The 20,562-nt window shown below is 41.3% G+C and overlaps 1 protein-coding gene across 4 annotated transcripts in view; it reads right to left on the bottom strand.

Annotated features, from left to right (window-relative positions):
- The window catches only part of Dennd11 (DENN domain containing 11), a 41,125-nt gene that overhangs the window by 6,823 nt on the left and 13,740 nt on the right, over nt 1-20,562 (bottom strand). For all 4 annotated transcript variants that reach the window (XM_020183561.2, XM_074061781.1, XM_074061790.1 and 1 more), the window contains exons 2-8: nt 18,968-19,067; nt 15,797-15,955; nt 8,120-8,273; nt 2,900-3,038; nt 1,869-2,000; nt 1,568-1,718; nt 722-790 (exon numbers count right to left, since the gene is read on the bottom strand). In XM_020183561.2, the coding sequence (XP_020039150.2) occupies nt 722-790; nt 1,568-1,718; nt 1,869-2,000; nt 2,900-3,038; nt 8,120-8,273; nt 15,797-15,955; nt 18,968-19,067 (904 nt within the window). The remainder of the gene's footprint in view (nt 1-721; nt 791-1,567; nt 1,719-1,868; nt 2,001-2,899; nt 3,039-8,119; nt 8,274-15,796; nt 15,956-18,967; nt 19,068-20,562) is intronic.

The following is a 20,562-nucleotide window of genomic DNA, read 5'->3' as shown; positions in this document are numbered from 1 at the left end:
TTTGATATAGCCTGTGCTACACATTGACAAGCTATGGTTCTGCTCAGTTCCTGGAGACCTGCAAACCCACACAGTGTGAGAGCATCTAAAAGTACACTGAAAATCGGGTTGAGCCACTATGGAAGCGTCCACAGTGCACTTCCACATCAAAGCTAGGAACTGTCCTAACTGTGAGTGTTGTTTCCCCAAGCCCATCCCAGCACATGGGGCAAGAAGACCAAACAGAAAGCTAGCAGACTTGCTTCTGTTTCAGTTTACATGGCTGCTTATAATGCTGGAAGGAGTAAAGACCAGGACCTGTGCCTGACCACCAATAGATCTAGGGGAAAGAGACACCATTGGATTTAAGAGTTAAAATTTCAGATTATCCCATAATGCTCAGCACCAGAAACTGCTCCCTTCAGGGGAAGTCCCTGAGCCCTGAGGAACAGAAGCGCTATGTGGTGGACATCCTGGATACAAATGTTGAACAAGGAAGCACACCCCAGGACTCCTGTTTTCTCATTGGCCTGCCCCTGCCTCTTCCCCTGCCTTTGTGCTCCCTCTAATAGCCTTTTTAGGGCTCAGGGTGGCTCTGTCCAGAACCTGGCTCTAACAGCCCTTGACAGCAAGAAAGGACACTGTAGCCTGTAGTGGGTGATATAGGAGGGATAGAGGTTATGCAGAAGTTAGTGCTGAAGAGATCCTCAGGGACCCACAGCCAGTGTCTGGGCCAACTCACAGCACAAAGAGGTCCTCTTCACAAGGATTATAGTCTCCTTCCACTTCCTGGGAGTACAACAGCATCTGCCTGTCAAAACAGAGAGCACCATCAGACTCAGGGTGGCTACAGAGCCCCAGCCACAGGCTTGGCCAGAGGCCAGGCATCTGCAATGGGCCACGTTGCCTAGGGAGCAGCTCAGGCCAGAGCAGGGCCCATCCAGAGGCAGGGAGAGAAGGGCCAGGAAAAGAACAAACAGGGATTGACTCAAAATCCCAGGGGCCATAGCTAGTTTTGCCCCTGGTAGCCTTAGGCAACTGCTGATCTTTTGATGTTGTTCATCAAATGGGGAGGACCATGATAACATGTATCTCATAAGATAACCGCATTATTAAGAATTCTATGAGATAATAAACAAGTTTTAATATTCATCTACACAGTGTAGATGTTCAATAAATGGTTGTTCCAAATACACACACACACACACACACACACACACACACGGCAGATAAACAAGGTCATCAGGAGAGTTTCTGGAAGCTAGTGCAATTGCCCCCTTGCTAGCTTTCAGTTTCCAAAATCCACCGATGTCTACTGCTGCCCCCTTGTGAGGGTGACATATGGGGCCAGACTTCTTCCAGCACAGGCTGCCTTTCATTTCCAGGGTATAGGCAGCCCATGCCCTGGCAACAAAGCTTCTTAAGGGAAGGGGTGGAACAACCAGCTTTGCAGACACTCCAGGGCAGTCTTGAGAAGGTGGGAGCACCCATAGCCTCTGACTGTCTCTCAGTGCAGTGCTGGCCTGGGACGTGCCCATCACATCAGCACCTGTGGCACACCTAAGCACAGCACCTGGGCTGCCCCTACCTCTGCTCATTGAGCCGCCGGTACTTCTCCCTGTCAGCACTGTTGATCTTCAGCAGGGGCTGCAGGTGGTCGTGGTGTGTCTTCACATTCTGGTTATCCACGTAGACGTCATACAGCTCCTGCTTCTCCTCAAATATCTTCTCCGTGGTGCCTACAAACCCGAGGTTGAGGAGGCCAGAACCTGAGGGACCACTGAAGGAACCAACACAACCTCACCAGCAAAACAGGGAGCCCAGGAACCTGTGTCTGGCAGGAAGGGCTTGGACATGGGGGCAGGAGGAGGGGAGGGCTCACTACTTACAGGCCACATAGGACACCTCTACCTCCAGGCTCTCGATGTCAGCCACGTTCACATAAAAGAAAGGCTTGGACTCAGGAATGGTCCCCCCGATGCCAGGCAGAGAGACATTGGCTAAGCAGCAGCAGCAGTACACTAGGGGGAACTGAGCAGGTGAGAAGGGAGTCTGCCCTTCCATGTGCTGTCCCCCACCCAAGCCTGCTGGTTAACACCTTATGGCTAGGGGTGTGACTCAAAGGGTAGAATGCCTGCCTAGCAAGCAAAGGTCCTGCATTCAAACCCCAGTACCATATAAAGGAAAAAAAAATAAAAAGGAAAGAAACATCTTCTCTGAACAGGTGGCCTACAAAGAAGCTGCTATTGTTTAGTGTGGACTGTGGATTTTAGTCCACACTAAAATCATGCTGAGGCTTAGTCCCCAATGTATGGTACTGAGAGGTGGCAGGCCTTCAAGAGAGAAGTAGGTCATGGGGGCTCTGTCTCATGAACTTATTACTATGGTTCCAAGACAGTCAGTTATCTTGAGAGAGCAGAGTGTTACAAAGCAAGCCTCGCACTGCTCTCACGTACATACCTACTTCTACTCTCTCACCAAAAGGCTCTCATCAAGAACTGGGCGTTACTGTTCCTGATTTCCAGGACAATGAACCAAAAGAAACCCAAGTATTTACCGCTTGAGCCATGCCTACAGCCTATCATGATGGTCTTTATGCTATTCTCAAATCTTCATTTCCAGCTCAACTTGTCCCCAGAGGCCCTGAGCCAACTACACATTTTCTCAGGCAGGTCTACAGCAGTGCACACTTGTCACATGGATGTGTCACCCCCATCCATCTACTCATTGCCTCTAGACTCCACATTCTAAAATACAAGTCTAATCAGCTTACTCCCAGGATTAAAACACTCAATCCCCTTGATATAGCCAAAGTTCTTCTGATTGTGGTCAATAAGGCAAAGACTGGAGCAGTTGCTGTCTGGACTGTCCTAGTTCCTGGGAACTTAGGAAGAGGCCCTGACCTCAGGTTTCCAGTTACCTCTGTAGCACACAACGCCCACAGGTGGGGGAGAAAATATCAAAATGCGCTTCCGAAGTAAGGCAAACTTCCAGAGAATGAGGATCTGCTCCCCGAAAAACTTAATAAACTGAGACATACAGCCAGCTGGGTGTGTGATCTAGAAAAATAAAAAGGGGTGGGGTGGAGGAGGAAGGGATGAATTAATTGTTAGAAGTGTCATTGTGAAAAACACCCACTATGGGTGTGTGGTGAACTCCCTCCCCTTAAGAAATCCAAAGTACAACCCAATAGACATGCTAAGGAATGGTTACTTCCACACAGAATGGTATTTGTCTCATTAAAAGCCTTATTCTTTAAATCTGATTTCTAGAATAAAAGAGTTCCCCTAATACACTGAAGTTTGAGTACAAGGAATATTAACTACCCTAGTCTGGAGAAAGAGCTGCAGAGGAAACAAAGCTGAATTTAACTTTTTAAAAGTCATAAATTTTTACAGAATTTACTTTTTTAAGGCATCTCTGAAAGTAGTATGCCTCGGTGAGAAAATTCAACTCAAAAACAGTACTGAGGGCAAATAATAAAAATGATGAGCAAAGAGTCCCAAATTAGATTTGCACATATACAGGGACCTGGGGCCTGTCCACAGTGAAGTGTTTGCAGGCAGGGAGAAACCATGGGACCAACTGGCCTAACCCTGTCAACTTCAATTCTAACCCCTTTCTTTAGGTGCTTAGCAGCAGGGTGCCTAGCATCCCCTAGGACTACCTTCTAGAAGGGTTATTCAAGGCATTCAGATCATAAGCATAAGGAATTACAATCCTGGCTCCATCGTTTGTTAACAGGGAGCCTGGGGAAAGTGAGCACATGTTTCTAGTTCACTTCCTCAACTGTAACATGGGAAGACCATCCCCTACCTTGCATGGCTATAGGGGCCACCTAAGAGAAAACACGAAATACTTAGCTGGCAATAGCCGTACAGTGACCACTAGAGTCACTGACAGAATAGAGGCTTCAAGCCAGTGCCCTTTTAGCATTTCGGAAGGTCATTTCAATGCTTCAGTGTCAGAAGTAAGAGTGTTCCTCTCCTGTGAAACACAGGTGAGAGCAGTTCTGAAAAGAGGCAGCCACACCAAGGCATGTGCTGGGTTTAATGACTAAGAGTGCTGGAGGGACCCAGTCCCTATCCTTGAGGCAGCCCCTGTCCTCTGCCAGGCTAGACCAGGGCTGTCCTCAGCCTCCAATGCTGTGTCTGCTTTACTTGGGGGATGATTTCCCATTCTGAAGCACACCCCACTGTGACTTTTTGCCTACTCTGCCACTCCATCCAAAATGGAGAAGCACCATCAGGAGAGGCACCAGCCATCCAAGACTGATCAGGTCCCTCTAATCACTGTCTTTCATCAGGTCAAACAGAAACCAGACAAGAAGGAGCCAGAGCAGGCCTGTTCCTCCCCATCTTCCTTCTGCTATCTTCAATTCTTAACATGTGTTTGTACTGCTCGAAGATTGGGTAGAGTTTGTATCAGTGTGTCCTAGAATATATGATTGATCCTTAATTGATCATCTCACTTACTGGTTTATTCATGGATGCAATATCTCTTAAGTGCTTAATTTGTGCCAAAGTGCTAAGTATCCAAGTTCCAACAATGAACAACCCCGCCTCCCCAGTTCCTGTCCTCATCTAGTGTATCAGCTGGTGAGAAAAACAAGTAAATGAGCAACTGGAATACAGCCTTTGAAAGTGTGGTGAAGAGCAGCAGCTGTCGGGGTACACAGGAGGGTGCCAGACTGCATTCTGGGAAAAATGGAGAAGACTTTTTGGAGGAAGCGAGTCTACGCTTCAACATAAAGCATGAATCCAAGGGATGGTGCCTGACAGAGGGATGAGTACATACAAAGGTCTGGAACAAATGGGAATGTGCTACTTCCTGAGAACCTCCGTGGCTCAGGGCCCCAGGCCTATGCCAGGGAAGTGCTGAGCAAGCCACCAGAGGGCTGCCTCCTCTTTTCCAGGAGTTGGCCATGGATCCCTCACACCTTCTCACTTTACCCTGTTCAACTGCAAATGAAACACGTGCTTGCCTACACATTTCCTTTTCTCGGACTGTTCTTCTGTGGGTTTTTGCAGAGAGCCACAGTAATTTCTTAGTATGAACATATTCACGATTTTCCATAAGTAACACAGGATCATATACCGTCATCTCTCATTATCTGAGGAGGACTGGTTCCAAGACCACCCCCCCCAGAAACCAAAATCTGTGGCTGCTCAATTCCTAGCACAAAATCGTGTGGTATTTGCATATGACCCCCCACATCTCATATGCTTTAAGTCATCTCTAGATTATTAATACTTAATACAATGTTTATGCTATGTAAATAGTCATTATACCACACTGTTTGCAGAAAAAGTCTGTACATATTCACAGACCCTTTTTTTAAAAAGTATTTTTGATGTGCAGTGGGTTGAATTCTGTGGATACAGAATCCACAGAGGGCTGGCTGTATACCACTTTTTTTTTTTTCAGTGCTCTCATTTTCCCTTGAGTCCTTCCTTTCTTATAGGTATATGCAGTATCTCCTCTACCTCCATATTTAATTCACCCCCTTTCCTGTCAACTTCTTACGCCTAATTCACTATTCATGATGGCCGTTCATACATGGACACTCTAGTTTTCTACCACTTTGAACAATGTTGAATTAAACACTCTTACACATACATCATTCTGTTGGTTTTATGCTATAGAATAAATCCTGAGGAATGGTGGGGAGGGACTGCTGAAACAAAAGGAGCATGTATTTTTAATTTTAATATGTTGACATGCTGTTTCTAATAAAAGACCCACACATTTGTATCTTCAAACTATGCAAGTACCCTTTTCCCTGCATATCCTAGGGTCTCATAGGTAGATAATGAGTGGCCTCAATAGGGCAAACACGTATAACAATTTTCTTTTTTCTCCCTTTGTTCCACCTTTTTTCCTCATTGAGAGAGGAATTCAGGCACAGTCTGGTCAAATACTTGTCACATCCCCATTTGGAGAGCCCATCAGCAACTTCAGTCAAAAGACAAATTACGGGCCACAGAAAGAGAGTAGAGTTCACATCAGTGCAAGCCCAGATTCCCCTGATCAGCCTCTGGCTATTTTTTATTCTCTCAGTCATGCCATGGTTGGGAAGTCTGCAAACTACATTTCCTAGACACCCATGTCAATTGGTTTTTCCAGTGAGGACACACACACAATTACTGGAGGTTGGAAGGAAAAGAGAGAAGGAATTCTCTTCAGTTTCTATACCTCTGATGCTAGTTTCCAGTTTTTCTCAGCACCCTGTAAAGTAGAGCCGTGCCCGTAAGCGGCAGCAGCATCAAAAGCACAGTGAGTTTGCAGAGGACTCTCCTCCAAGCTTCCATGGTTCTGATAATGATCCCTCTCTCCCTTGTTGCACTAGCCCTAGGTATGACTGGAGGCCTCTAAGCTAACTCCTTATGACTCTCCTTCTTGATATTGATAGCTTTATACAATCTTCTCTTCCCCTTGAGTAGCTTGCTTCTAGTCAAGAGAAAATGACTACATTTCAGGACGGTCACTTCCATAATTAGGTTACAATGGATTCTGACTTCCATCTTGCTAACATTCTCCTCTCTTTCTCTCTCTCTCTCTCTCTCTCTCTCTCTCTTCATATATATATTTTGATAAAGCAAAGCTGCCAAGTTGGAAAGAACTAAGAATTGAGGGTAGCTTCCAACACAGCAAGGTACTAAGGACCTCAATTCAATAGCCCTTAAGAAATGTGATCCTACTAACACCTTCACAAGCTTAGAAGTGGATACTTCTTGGTCAAGTCTTCTGATGAGGCCCCAACCCTGGCTGACACCTTGATTGCAGTCTCATGAAAGACCATGAAACCAAGGGCCCAGCTAAACCATGCCTGGACTCCTGATCACAGAAATTGTTAGATAATATGTACGTACTGTTTTAAGCTTTTAATCATGGGGCAATTTGTTAGGCAGCAAAAAGCTAATATAGGGTGATAGTTGCTGGAGCAATTACTAACTTATGGAGTCACCTTGTTCTCTGCTTGTTTCTTCAGCCTTCCAATTCCTATATTACTGATTCCCTATATTCAATTAGTTTAAAATACTTATCATGGTCTCTGTTTTCCTGGTAAGATCCTGTTACATACCAGGGTTCAAATTCCATGCTCTAGTATTTAAGGTTCTCTACAATCTGATTTCACCCTATTTTTCTATTCTTTTCTCTTATGGCCAGGTGACATAAAAATTCAGTCCCAGTTAAACAATTATCTTATGACCCATGAACATGTCTTGTGTTCTCCTGGTCCACATCTCTGCAAAGGCAGTGAGAAGTAGAGCAGAGAAGGAGTGTTGGCTTTGCCCTAAGTTCATGTTTAAATTCTACTCCTATTTCCTACTATCTACATGGCCTAAACCAAGTCACAGAACCCTTGATAAGCCTCAATTCCTTTAGCAGGAAAACAGGAATCTGAAAATTTTACTTTAAAGAGTGCTGCAACAGGTATAGGTAAATACCTGACACAATGTTTCACTCACAGAAGGACCTAAGAAAGTGGTAGATCATAGCTCTTAAAATTTCTCATGCCTTCTCCCAGCCTGGAATCAGCATCCTTCACTTTCCACCTAGTCAACACTTCAGGGACCAACTCCTGTTCCAAGACACAGTCTCTCTTAAACTCATGCATAATTTCTCTACCAAGCGAGTCCTAGGTTTCCACTAAAATATCCTGTGACTAGCCACAGGAGAGGCAGAGGAAGAGAAGATGACATTCACACCTCTAGTCATCTTTGTATCTTTCCAACACCTAATACATGGCCAGGAGGTCTGTTAACTTTAAATAAACATTCTAGTATCAAAAGCAAATTATTATAGAAAAAATAAAATTTAAAATATCATAATAAATATAAGTTCATCAAACTCATCTTAAGTTCAAATGTTTAGCTTTATAACCTCTGAAGCAACCAATAGAATCAAATCCATCTTTCCCCTCCTATGAGTCTATCACAGTATCTAACAGGTATATTGTTTACAATAATTTGCCTTATGCTTTAAGTGAACCTAAAAGTTTATGCTACAATCTAATTCTATCAAAAGCAGACCTCTTTCATGAGCCCAAGACATAAATTCCTTATCAGTTAAAATTAATGCACAACTACTGTTCCCAGACATGGGTCCAGGACTGTGAGAGACTGGCCGACCTCACCTTCATCTCTGGGTACATGTAGCGATGGATGGAAGGCAGCCAGTAGACAGGGGGCAGGCTGCTACCTCTCCCAGGGCCAGCATGGAGCACCCCTTTCTTGTCCTCATAGAATGCAGCCAGGTGAGAGTAATGTCCTGGTGTCTCCAGCTGGTGTCTGCACAACACATACGTACACAATGAGAACAGCTCTAGCTACAACGCCCACCTTCTACCCTCACCCAGGACCTGATATACTCAGAAGACCTGTATTCTGAAATTGCCTCAGAGTCTTCTTTGGTGTTACAGAAGATTCTTAGGAAAAGCTTAGCCATGCGTCCAGAAACTCCCTGACAGCACCATGTAACACATTCTCTTTCTCATGGAAAACAGAATTAACAGGCTGTGACTAATGTCTGTTGTTCTTGAGCAAGGTGTACTAAAGATCCTGTGTGCTTTCCTGAGAATGGCTGTTTCCCTGCTTAAAGCTGCTCCTTGTGTAGAACTCGTGTTTGCTTGCTCTTTTTATTGTTATAGAGGAACAGCCAGAAGCTTACCCCTCAAGGTCCCCAACAAGGGAAAACAGTTAGGACTGCAGGTCACTGAGAGCTCATAATTTCACATCAAGTAATAATGAAATCAAGTGCATCAGAATTTCTCCTCTCATACTGGTCTTTGTCCTCTGCTCAGGTAAGAAATTCTATGAGAAAAGTGAAGGCCCTCAAACCAGGAAAGTGGCCATGAGATCCTATACCATTTGGACAATGCAGAATCCTACCCCCAAGTCAAGGCACTATGTTTAATAGGGGAGTCAGAGATTGACCTGCCCCCCACTAAAGATGTACTGGAATCCTAGTCCTCAGTCCCTCAGAATGTGGCCTGATTTGCAGAGGGCAAATAAGGCCATTAGAATGAGCCCTAATGCAGGATGACTTAAAGAAAGGAGACATTTGGACACAATGGGACATACATATACACACACAGAACACCATGTGATGATGAAGACAGAGACTGGGGTGATGCATCCACGTGCCAAGGAACTTCAAAGATGGCCAGCAAACCACCAGAGCCAGGGGAGAGGCATGAGATGCAGTTGGTCCTCAGAGGAAACCAACAATGCCTTGAATTTGGACATCTAAACTTGATACCTTGACTTTGGTCTTCTAAACTAACTGTGAGACACTAACTTTCTGTTGTTCTAAGCCATTTGGTTTCTGGAACTTTGTTACACAGCCCTGGCAAATTAATACAGGGAGGAAGAAAGGCCCCTGACTCCTGCTGGCTCATTTTAATTTTTTTTCGGTGTGTTAAAATTTCCATTGATTGATGAAAAAGAGGCTTCACTGTGCAAAAGAGAGGTAGCCCTAATTACAGTTGGCCATGAAACAATTGTTATTAAAAATAGGCAATACCACACTCCCACCCCCACTAACCTTCCATGTGGCTTACTCCAGACTAAACACAAACTGCTCAGAGTCAAGATTTCCATTGACCAACTGTTAGCACTTGTTCTTTAAACATCTCCAACCCAGAGTGGCTTCCAGCACTCAATGTCAAGGTGATGGCAAGAGACTTTCAGGCAAATTTATATTTCAAAAACAAAAAAAAACCCTCTCACATCACTATATTAAAAATGATTACTAAAATAAGTTCTTTGTAATTTCAGGGGTCCTAAACATTTTATTTTACACTTTGTTTTGCACAAGGAGGCAGCGATGTAATATAATACCACTTGACGATGGGTGGGGTACTTAAAATAACGTGTCACTCTTGCTAATGTTCAGGGATGTGTGTGAAATTGATGAAAGTCCTGGGTAAGTTCAAAGGTGCTTTCATTAAGACCCATTTTCACTAAAAAGAACACTAAGAATCTATATTTTCTGTGTTCAAAGGGGATGTATCAAGGGTAATTTCTCTCATAAGCATTCATTTTCTAGGTTTACAGTTTGTTAATTTGCTACTCAATTGTCTTTTCTGCTTAGTTAAACACTATATTTGGACAGAGATTCTATAGAAAAGCTCACTACTAAGTTAAGAGTGCCTTAGACAAAAAGCTGGTGTCAGCCTGTGTTAGCCTAAGATATCACTGACTGATGGGTCAGAACAAGGCAGTAAAAAGAGAACAGAATATGAATACAGACATAAATATAAATTGGCAGTTCCCAGATAAATGCTAAACAACTGATAGATGAAAGCCTCAATTTTTTAACACACCATAGATTTTGTCAAAAAAAAAAAAAAGAGAGAGAGATTGATCATCATTAAACCACAATACCAAGATAAACCAAAATATACTGAAGGAAGGCTGAGACTTCTGAAAGATAAATTGGTTTTCAAAGATGATGTGAAAGGAGAGCCCCCCCTGGTGAGCCTGTCAACAAGGATAGATCGACTAAGAAACTGCCACATTGAAATGCAAGCCAAGCCATGTATGGAAACTGTACAGGAGATATGACCTTGTAAAAACTAGGAATAACTGCTCAATAAGGGTTATTGATCCATAAATATATATTTACACATGAGGAAAAGACAAGAAGGATATATAATAAAACGTTAACAGAAGATATGTCTGAGGTCAAGTTTAGCTTTTCTTTATGTCAATTTTGTGGGATTTTTTTTCAAACATACACACAAACACACACACACGCACACACACAAATAGAAAGAGAGAATGAACCCCGTGTATCTGTCACTCAGCTTCAATAATGGTCAGTGTTTGAGCAATGTGATCACATCTATAGCCTGTCCTCTACCACTAACACTTCTGTTTCCTGAAATGTTTCAAAGAAAATCCCACATCACAATATTTTACCAATAAACACTTTGGTATATATCATTAACTGGTTAAAAAAAAAGTATATTTAGAAAATGACCCTACACATAACCACCACTACTTCACCTAACAAAATTAATAATGATGTCTTAATATAAGCTAATATCCAGTTCATATTTAACTTATACCAACTATTCCCCAAAATGTCATTTTACAATTGGTTTGTTAAAAGTCAATATCTTAGCAAGGTCCAAAAATGTGGTTCCGTGCCTCAGGCCCCTTTTATTCTACTTCTACTTTCTAATTCACTTTTTAAACTCTACAATAGTTATCTAGTATCTTTTGATTAATAAAAAAAAACATAGAAAAGATTCTCTTACTAGAGAGATCTTGAAGGCAAGAATGGTAGATGAAATACTAGTAAGTGTGGGATATCAGAAGTCAGAATAAATATAAAGCCAAAGTAGGTGTCGCAGAAATCAAGTCTAGTTAATTTATATAAACGTCACTGCTGCAGTGAAGAACAATGCCTGCCTAGAACTGACTCTTTTCCTCATGCTTTGTCTCACAAGTCTCCCCTCTCATGTTACTTCTTGTCCTCTTTAATCACCAACTTGGAAAATCATATTAGCTATGGCTCCAAATCTCGGAATGATAAAAAGATTCATTAATTCAAAGAAGAAAAATTTCTACAAAACAAAAAATGAAAGTTAAAAGACAAGTTAGGAAGTATTTCAATTTATATCATAAAGAACAAATTTCTATTATACAGAAAACTCTAGAAATTAATAATAAAAGAACAGAAATAATTCAAAACAGGAAATGCAAACATACATAAAGGTGCTCCACATCACTTACAATAAGATGCAAATTAAAACGATATTGATGTACTGCTTTTTATCCATCAGAATGCCAAAAATCTAAAGCTTTCATTTTTGAGTTGGCTGTGATGAGACAGGCATTCTCCTGCATTGGTGTGGGACACACAAAATGGTTCATTCTCCACGGAACACAACTTGACAGTATTTATTAAAATTGCAAATACATATATCCTTTAAGCAACTGATTTGATTCCTGGAAATTTAATGTGCTGATCTATCACTCATGTGCAAAGTGATACTTCTTCATGGGTGTTCGGTGCACCAGGAGTATTTGCTATGACTCCAAGAACAAAGCTCTCCATGTACCAACATAAGATCCTCCATGCTGTTCAATGATAAAGGCAACGTGCAATGTTATCTTTTGTATGAAAAGAATATATGTTTGTTATTTGTCTGCATGTGTTTACTCATATGAACTTTGGGACTATGCATGAGAAATTTACAGTGAATTACTGGGATTGTTGGACAGATGTGGGAACTGGGTGAAGACTCTTCTTCCTTTTGTAATAGAACCTTCCAAATTTTAGATGGTCACATAACCCACCCCCCTACAGACTACCTTTCCTAGACAGGTAGTTGGGAGGTTGTTAGGTGTGGGCCAGTAACCAAGAAATGGCCAACAGAATGTGCAGAAGTAATGCATTCACGTTCTGTGTCATTTCCCTCTTCTTGCTGGTTGGAACATGATATGGTAATAGTAAATCAGCTTCTATCACTGCATTAGGACATTATGCTGGGAGATGTCATAAGACAGAGTGACCAATGCAACAGAGTCACCACCATACAGGAATGCTTCTCTCCCTGTGGAACTGTCATATGAGAAAAGTTGGACTTCTGTCTTGCTTCAGTCATTATGTTTTGGGTCTTCTCTTTGCTACAGTAACTTAGCCTCTATTTTAGTTAAAGCAGAAGTTGGTACCTATGAATGAGTTACTGAAGCATCAAAAGACACACTGTGGTACTGGCTTAGCAGATAGAAGGGGAGAGTGATGAAAAAAATAACTATTGCAGAGTAGGAAGCAAATTAAATTGCTAAAACTTCAATGAGTTAGAAGATAGAACCTGTGTCATCTGAGTTTGTAGCCTTAGGAGAGCAGTTAGAAAAAAAAATACTGATATGTGCAGATTGGTTCTTGCTGCTCAGTGAGCTACTATAAGAGTAAGATGAAAACAGGTAAGAATTGGCCAGTTTATAAGCAGAAATACAAGGAAATGCAGCTTATCAAAGATAGTGTGTTCTAAATTTTACACTATAAATCAACTGAGACACCAACAATTTGGTACCTCACGGGGCTGGAAAAGCCAATGCCTCTGTACCCCAAAAAAGCAGAAGGTAAGAATCTTTCTCAATGCCTCAAAGTATTCTTGGGTAGACACAGGAGTCAGTTTACCTGTAAAGACCAAATTTAGCACACAGCTTACAAGTAATTACCCTGAAAAATGAGCAAGAGAGAGAGAAAGAGAGAGAGAGAGAGAGAGAGAGAGAGAGATGGGCAAAAAATAGAGATTAGTTTAGAACACATAAACTTGACTCAGAAATGATCTTTGACACTGGACACCTGGCAGTGCTTGGAAGCAAACGATGAGAAGCCCTATTTAGTTTTTGAGAGACATGTATTGTCAAATGTCTGGCCTATCAAAGGCTGTGACTTTTGAACTCTTAAAGAAACCATCAGACCCTTAAACGTGTACCAGCAGAAAATGTGTTCTAAGCCAGGCAGCCTTAAAGAAGGGTATGCTCTCCAACCACTGCTTCAGATGTAGTCATAGAGGAAAACGGAGAAAGAATTTCCTAAAAGGCAAAGCCTGGAGCTGCAGAGAAAAATGTACAAGGAATTCTACGGAGCAGCACTGAGGTTTACCCAAGAGCATATTGCCATTCCAGAATATGGAGTCTTTACAATCCAGGCTCCTCAAACTTCATTATGGTAATAGACTAGTATTTGCTTGTGTTTCTCATTCTTCCCTTTTCCTACACTCCCTTCTATCATGCATTTGAGAAGTGGAGAGGGGAAACACTCTCTGTTATTTTAATAGGTTTTCAGGGGTAAGATCTGTGCCCTGATCTAATACCTGCAGCATATCACAAAGAAACCCCACATTTTAGATTGAAGGCATAACCTGGGTCAGGCTCTGCTATCTCCCTTGTGATGAGAGGAATGGCCGCTACGTGGAAAAGTATACACAGGTATGTAGGTGGCCTCTGCCTACATTACAGGATGCTGATTTTTTTCATAAAGTCCATTCTTCCCTTCTTTCTATTTATAACCCAAGCCCCAGAGTTTTAAGTGGGCAGAGTCACCTACCTAGAAACTATATTCCTCAGCCTACCTTGCTGGTGACGCAGTGTTTCCCTGTTCCCTGGGGGCTGGTGAGCAGCTTTGGATAATTGGACAGGAACATCTTAGAATACAAATATTCTTAGATGTAGTCCTAGTGTGAGAGGAGAAGTGGGCCCTGAACAACTATATACAACAGAGCAGGCCACCCACGTTGGCCACCTGCCAGTCTCTAGACTGTTCCATGGGAGAATCTTCTACATTCATTGAGTCATTATATTTTTGGGCCTCTGTTACTGCTAGTTAGCTAGGATCCTAACTAACATACTATTTCCTTATAAATGTAGGCTTTTGAACCATGAGAAAGTATTGCCCATTTGAGAAATTAATGTTTTTAGAGGATTAATTTTTAAAAAGTGTCAAGAGCTCAGTAAAAATGTTCCTCTTTTATACTCCATAATATTATTTCTGAAACACAAAACTGAGGAAATATTTTAAGTACAGAAAAATATGTATGCAGGAAGGTGTCCCCCACAGTTCCAAAATGTAGAGAAGCAGGTGATTTAAAAAATAGAAAAATGCTAAATGCTTAACCACAGACAATAACCACATACATTCATGGGATTCTAGCTATTCTTCGGATCTACACAAGTAAAACTATATTTAACACTTCATTAAGAGCTTATTTGGAGAAGTAAATCTTCATAAATTGCTTCTATTTTTGAAAAGTTATTTCTATTCTAGAATAATATTCACTGACAATGGAACTCTTAATATTTGAGAGGATTCTTAAATATTTTTGTACTTCTATGAAAATTTTCAAATAGGTATTTTTTTTCCACAAATTTCATGTTTTTTCAAAAATGTGAATCAAGGTGGATTAAATTGCATAAAATTTTTAAGTAATGATAAATTTTAAAAGTCTAAGCTATAGAGACCAGCATGGTAGTGAACACTAGTAATCCCAGCACTTGGGAGACTGGGGCAGGAAGATCTCAAACTTGATACGAGCCTGGGCCACATGGCAATAATTTGTTTCAAAAAAATGAATGAATAAATAAAAGTACTGGCTATAAAAGTTAATACATAATACATAGTAATGATACCAAGTATATACCCATATGTATATATATATTTTTTGAGACAGGGTTCTTGCTATTTTGCTAGTAACATAAGCTGAAAGTTTTGAATTCCTAGGCTCAAGCACCACCATGCCTATCTGCCAAGTATATTTATTTAAAGTTATCCAAAATATCCATCAGAAAAGAGGCAAATGTAAAATCTTAACAGTGGTTCCACAATTATAGATAGATTTCCCGGTCATAATTGGAAATGAATTAGATAACTTGCATAGTGAAAATAGTTTTCCTGCTTCTGTTAAAAATTCTTGTCCTATTACCCCCACCCCCCCAAAAAAAGGAACTTAAAATCTGTCTGCCTACCTGGAGCAAGGAGGTAATTATAGTGGCTTAAGGTAAACCACACCCAGGTGCATGTCAGCAAATTATTTAATCAAACAAGAGTGATGACAGTATTAATATAAACTGGAGGCAAAGTCTCCCCCAGCTTTCATTATGGGATGAAGAATTATTTCACAAGATGTTGGCTAGAAGGATGGACCACCACCTGAGGCGTGGACTCTACGCCATGGATGCTCTTGAACAGCACCTGTGCGTCTGGCATGTGGCCTTTCACTCTGGGGACACCCGGTATAGACACCCGTCAGCAGGTCCTGCTGCCGCCCTGCATGCATATAGAAGCTACGCACCGAACCTGATTCTCCAAGAAGTGCATGTACCGGTAAAGCAGGGTGTAGGAATGGGACAGGATACCCACAGACTTCATTCGTGCGCCACGCTCCAGCTCGCTTTCCACAGGCATGTTGGCGAAGCAGGCCAGGCCAAAGAAGGGCCCCTTTCGAAAGTAGCTGAAATAACCAAATATGTTGTGTGGCTCAAAATTAGGAAGAGAAACTTCTCGTTTTGTTTTTTCTCTACAGTGCAATCCCAAACAAAAAAATTTTTTTTCCTTTTTCTTTTATTATTCATATGTGCATACAAGGCTTGGGTCATTTCTCCCCTCTGTCCCCACCCCCTCCCTTACCACCCACTCCACCCCCTCCCTCTCCCCCCCTCAATACCCAGCAGAAACTATTTTGCCTTTATCTCTAATTTTGTTGAAGAGAGAGTATAAGCAATAATAGGAAGGAACAAGGGTTTTTGCTAGTTGAGATAAGGACAGCTATACAGGGAGTTGACTCACATTAATTTCCTGTGCATGTGTGTTACCTTCTAGGTTAATTCTTTTTGATCTCACCTTTTCTCTAGTTCCTGGTCCCCTTCTCCTGTTGGCCTCAGTTGCTTTTAAGGTATCTGCTTTAGTTTCTCTGCGTTAAGGGCAACAAATGCTAGCTAGTTTTTCAGGTGTCTTACCTATCCTCACCCCTCCCTTGTGTGCTCTCGCTTTTATCATGTGCTCATAGTCTAATCCCATTGTTCTGTCTGCCCTTGATCTAATGTCCACATATGAGGGAGAACATACGATTTTTGGTCTTTTGGGCCAGGCTAACCTCACTCAGAATGATGTTCTCCAATTCCATCCATTTACCAGCGAATGATAACATTTCATTCTTCTTCATGGCTGCATAAAATTCCATTGTGTATAGATACCACATTTTCTTAATCCATTCATCAGTGGTGGGGCATCTTGGCTGTTCCCATAACTTGGCTATTGTGAATAGTGCTGCAATAAACATGGGTGTGCAGGTGCCTCTGGAGTAACCTGTGTCACAGTCTTTTGGGTATATCCCCAAGAGTGGTATTGCTGGATCAAATGGTAGATTGATGTCTAGGTTTTTAAGTAGCCTCCAAATTTTTTTCCAGAGTGGTTGTACTAGTTTACATTCCCACCAACAGTGTAAGAGGGTTCCTTTTTCCCCACATCCTCGCCAACACCTGTTGGTGGTGGTGTTGCTGATGATGGCTATTCTAACAGGGGTGAGGTGGAATCTTAGTGTGGTTTTAATTTGCATTTCCTTTATTGCTAGAGATGGTGAGCATTTTTTCATGTGTTTTTTGGCCATTTGAATTTCTTCTTTTGAGAAAGTTCTGTTTAGTTCACTTGCCCATTTCTTTATTGGTTCATTAGTTTTGGGAGAATTTAGTTTTTTAAGTTCCCTATATATTCTGGTTATCAGTCCTTTGTCTGATGTGTAGCTGGCAAATATTTTCTCCCACTCTGTGGGTGTTCTCTTCAGTTTAGAGACCATTTCTTTTGATGAACAGAAGCTTTTTAGCTTTATGAGGTCCCATTTATCTATGCTATCTCTTAGTTGCTGTGCTGCTGGGGTTTCATTGAGAAAGTTCTTACCTATACCTACTAACTCCAGAGTATTTCCTACTCTTTCCTGTATCAGCTTTAGAGTTTGTGGTCTGATATTAAGATCCTTGATCCATTTTGAGTTAATCTTGGTATAGGGTGATATACATGGATCTAGTTTCAGGTTTTTGCAGACTGCTAACCAGTTTTCCCAGGAGTTTTTGTTGAAGAGGTTGCTATTTCTCCATCGTATATTTTTAGCTCCTTTGTCAAAGATAAGTTGGTTATAGTTGTGTGGCTTCATATCTGGGTCCTCTATTCTGTTCCACTGGTCTTCATGTCTGTTTTTGTGCCAGTACCATGCTGTTTTTATTGTTATTGCTTTGTAATATAGTTTGAAGTCAGGTATTGTGATACCTCCTGCATTGTTCTTTTGACTGAGTATTGCCTTGGCTATTCGTGGCCTCTTGTGTTTCCATATAAATTTCACAGTAGATTTTTCAATCTCTTTAATGAATGTCATTGGAATTTTGATGGGAATTGCATTAAACATGTAGATTACTTTGGGGAGTATCGACATTTTTACTATGTTGATTCTACCAATCCATGAGCATGGGAGATCTCTCCACTTTCTATAGTCTTCCTCAATCTCTTTCTTCAGAAGTGTATAGTTTTCCTTGTAGAGGTCTTTCACATCTTTTGTTAGGTTTACACCCAGGTATTTGATTTTTTTTTGAGGCTATTGTAAATGGAATTGTTTTCATGCATTCTTTTTCTGTTTGCTCATTGTTAGTGTATAGAAATGCTAATGATTTTTCTATGTTGATTTTATATCCTGCTACCTTGCTGTAGCTATTGATGATGTCTAGAAGCTTCTCCAAACAAAAAATTTAAGTGTGTCCAGAGCTCTAAATAATAAAGTTCAGCCTTAAAAGAAATGACCTCACAGAGATAGCCAAGGCTCAGAAACTCTAGAACACTCCAGATAAATGCTGGAGTCAAGATGTGGTTGTGGTAAGCTTGCTGCTCAACTGCCTACAACCATGGACATAGCCTTCCTCCCACAAGTAAAGATTTGGATGGCAGTACCAGAACCAAGATTCACCTTTAGGCTCCTCTGGGATGAGAAGTCTGTTATCTTAGCATAAACCATGATGGTTCTTCTCTCACTTCCTGAATCTCTTACATTTTCAATACAGTTGACATTTTATTTCCTTCCCCTTTCTTATACTTGTATTGGTCATGGTTTTGGCCCAATGAAGAGATTGAAGCTACCAAATTACCCTTATGGCCTTTCTGTATGCACCTCTTCACACGACTCCTGAAATCTCACTCTATCATTAAAACCAAACTTCAAGTGAGGTCCACATAATTTCTCAGCAAAGTGAGAGAATGAACTTCTATGGTAGGAGTTACTAGATTTTTTTGGGCCATGAAACCCACTGAGAACTTGATGACAGCTAGAATCCTTGCTGAAAAACTGATATAAACACAGAGCATTTACACATACTACCTGAAGACCTCCTGATAAGAGCTATTATGCTCTGGAGGAAGTATGTGTGGGGGGAGGGGAGACAGGGGAGGAAGTAGTACAAGAAGACTCAGGTTTAGAAGAACTTACATGAAATCAGATTGAATTTTATGGGACCCACTGGCCATAGACTTGAACTCAACACCTTCAAGGTCAATATCTTGAGGTAAGCACCATTCTACCATGTTTCCTGTAGGAATGAGAGGATATAAGTCAAATAAAACAAAATCATTCAAAGAAAAGGGCTAGGGATCCAAGATGGCAACTAGAGGGCAGAAGTAGACAGTGTGAGCTCCGTAAATCAAAGAAAAGCGCTTAGTACTTAGTATACATGGCTTCTTAAACATGTACTACTGACTCAGCCTGGTATAGGACCACTAAGATGCTCAGAGGTTCATCTCATCCATCACCCCATGAGTTATTCCAGAGGACCATGAGATGTGCAGTGAAGAATCTGGATCTCTGCCTCAAATGCAGTCTCCTTTTCTTGACTATCCTTGGTTCTGCCACTCTGCTCAGTCACTCACAAATCTTCCTCTGATGGACTCTCTTCTCTAAATGTGTATTTTTTACCTCCTGCACCCATTTCCTTATTTCACATTCTTCCCTTCATCCCTTAATATCTTGTTACTATCTCTCCTTCCTATAGCCATTAATGACTTTGACAAAATCTTCAATCCCACTGACTTCTTTTGGTATGTGCTAATTCCTCAAAACTTTCTTCTTTTGACTTTCCTGATAGAATGTTATTCAGGATCTTCTCTCTGATCAGTGTAAGCTTCTGCCTTTTTATCTTCTCGCCCCAAACAAGACCCTTCAAGGGTCAACTATCAGTTCTTTACTTCCAGAATTTTGGAAGGTAGTATGCTCGCCACTATACCACCAATGCCACATAAGAACTTTGGGACTCAGCCACTCATCATGAATTTCTGAGTTCCTACTAAGCTAAATGTTGGAGATACAAAGTATAATAGGACATAGTCACTGACCATCGCTGACCAGAAAGAGATCAGAGACCAGCAATTATAGTTGGGAGGGGATGAATGTACTGATAGAAGGAAGATAAGGCAGAGTCTTAGACTCTGGCAATGACTAGAACCAGCCAGTCTGAGGGAAATTAATAGTGTAACCTACAGGCTGGAAAGAACACTATGGAATACTCTCTATTGCTTTCACGCATATTTAAATTTTTTCAAAATGAAAAACTAGACTACTTGTAAGGTTGCATTTTTGACCAAACTTATTAACACTCCAAATCCTAATTTCCTAGGGGTTAAAAATACCATCAGTAATCCCCACTAACAGTGCTTCAAGATAATTGTTCAGGGCATCAGAGACACACTCCAGTCTCATGACACACCAGACATCATACAGGGTTACCCACTCCCATCCCAACAACCCAAGGCACTTTCTAAGAGTTTACTTTTGAGAGAGGAATATAATTCTAACCAACTTATGAGTTCACTAAAATAAAACACATGAAAAGAATTAAAATTTCATAAAACAGAAAGGCTAGAACAACAGAAGGAAAGCGAGCTTGGGAATAAACGTGAGGGTTCTATACCAAGTTCCCCCACATTCCTGTATTTTTCCCTTACCACCCATGTATACCACCTCCATAGTCCAGTGGCTTTTTCCTTGTGGAACACACGAGGACAGCTGGGGAACTTATCAAGGTGCCAGGA

Source organism: Castor canadensis, chromosome 2 (assembly GCF_047511655.1).
Source record: "Castor canadensis chromosome 2, mCasCan1.hap1v2, whole genome shotgun sequence".
NCBI classification, from domain to species: Eukaryota; Metazoa; Chordata; class Mammalia; order Rodentia; family Castoridae; genus Castor; species Castor canadensis.
Note: the sequence above shows the minus strand (reverse complement) of the source record. Positions and strands in the feature narration are given on the sequence as shown.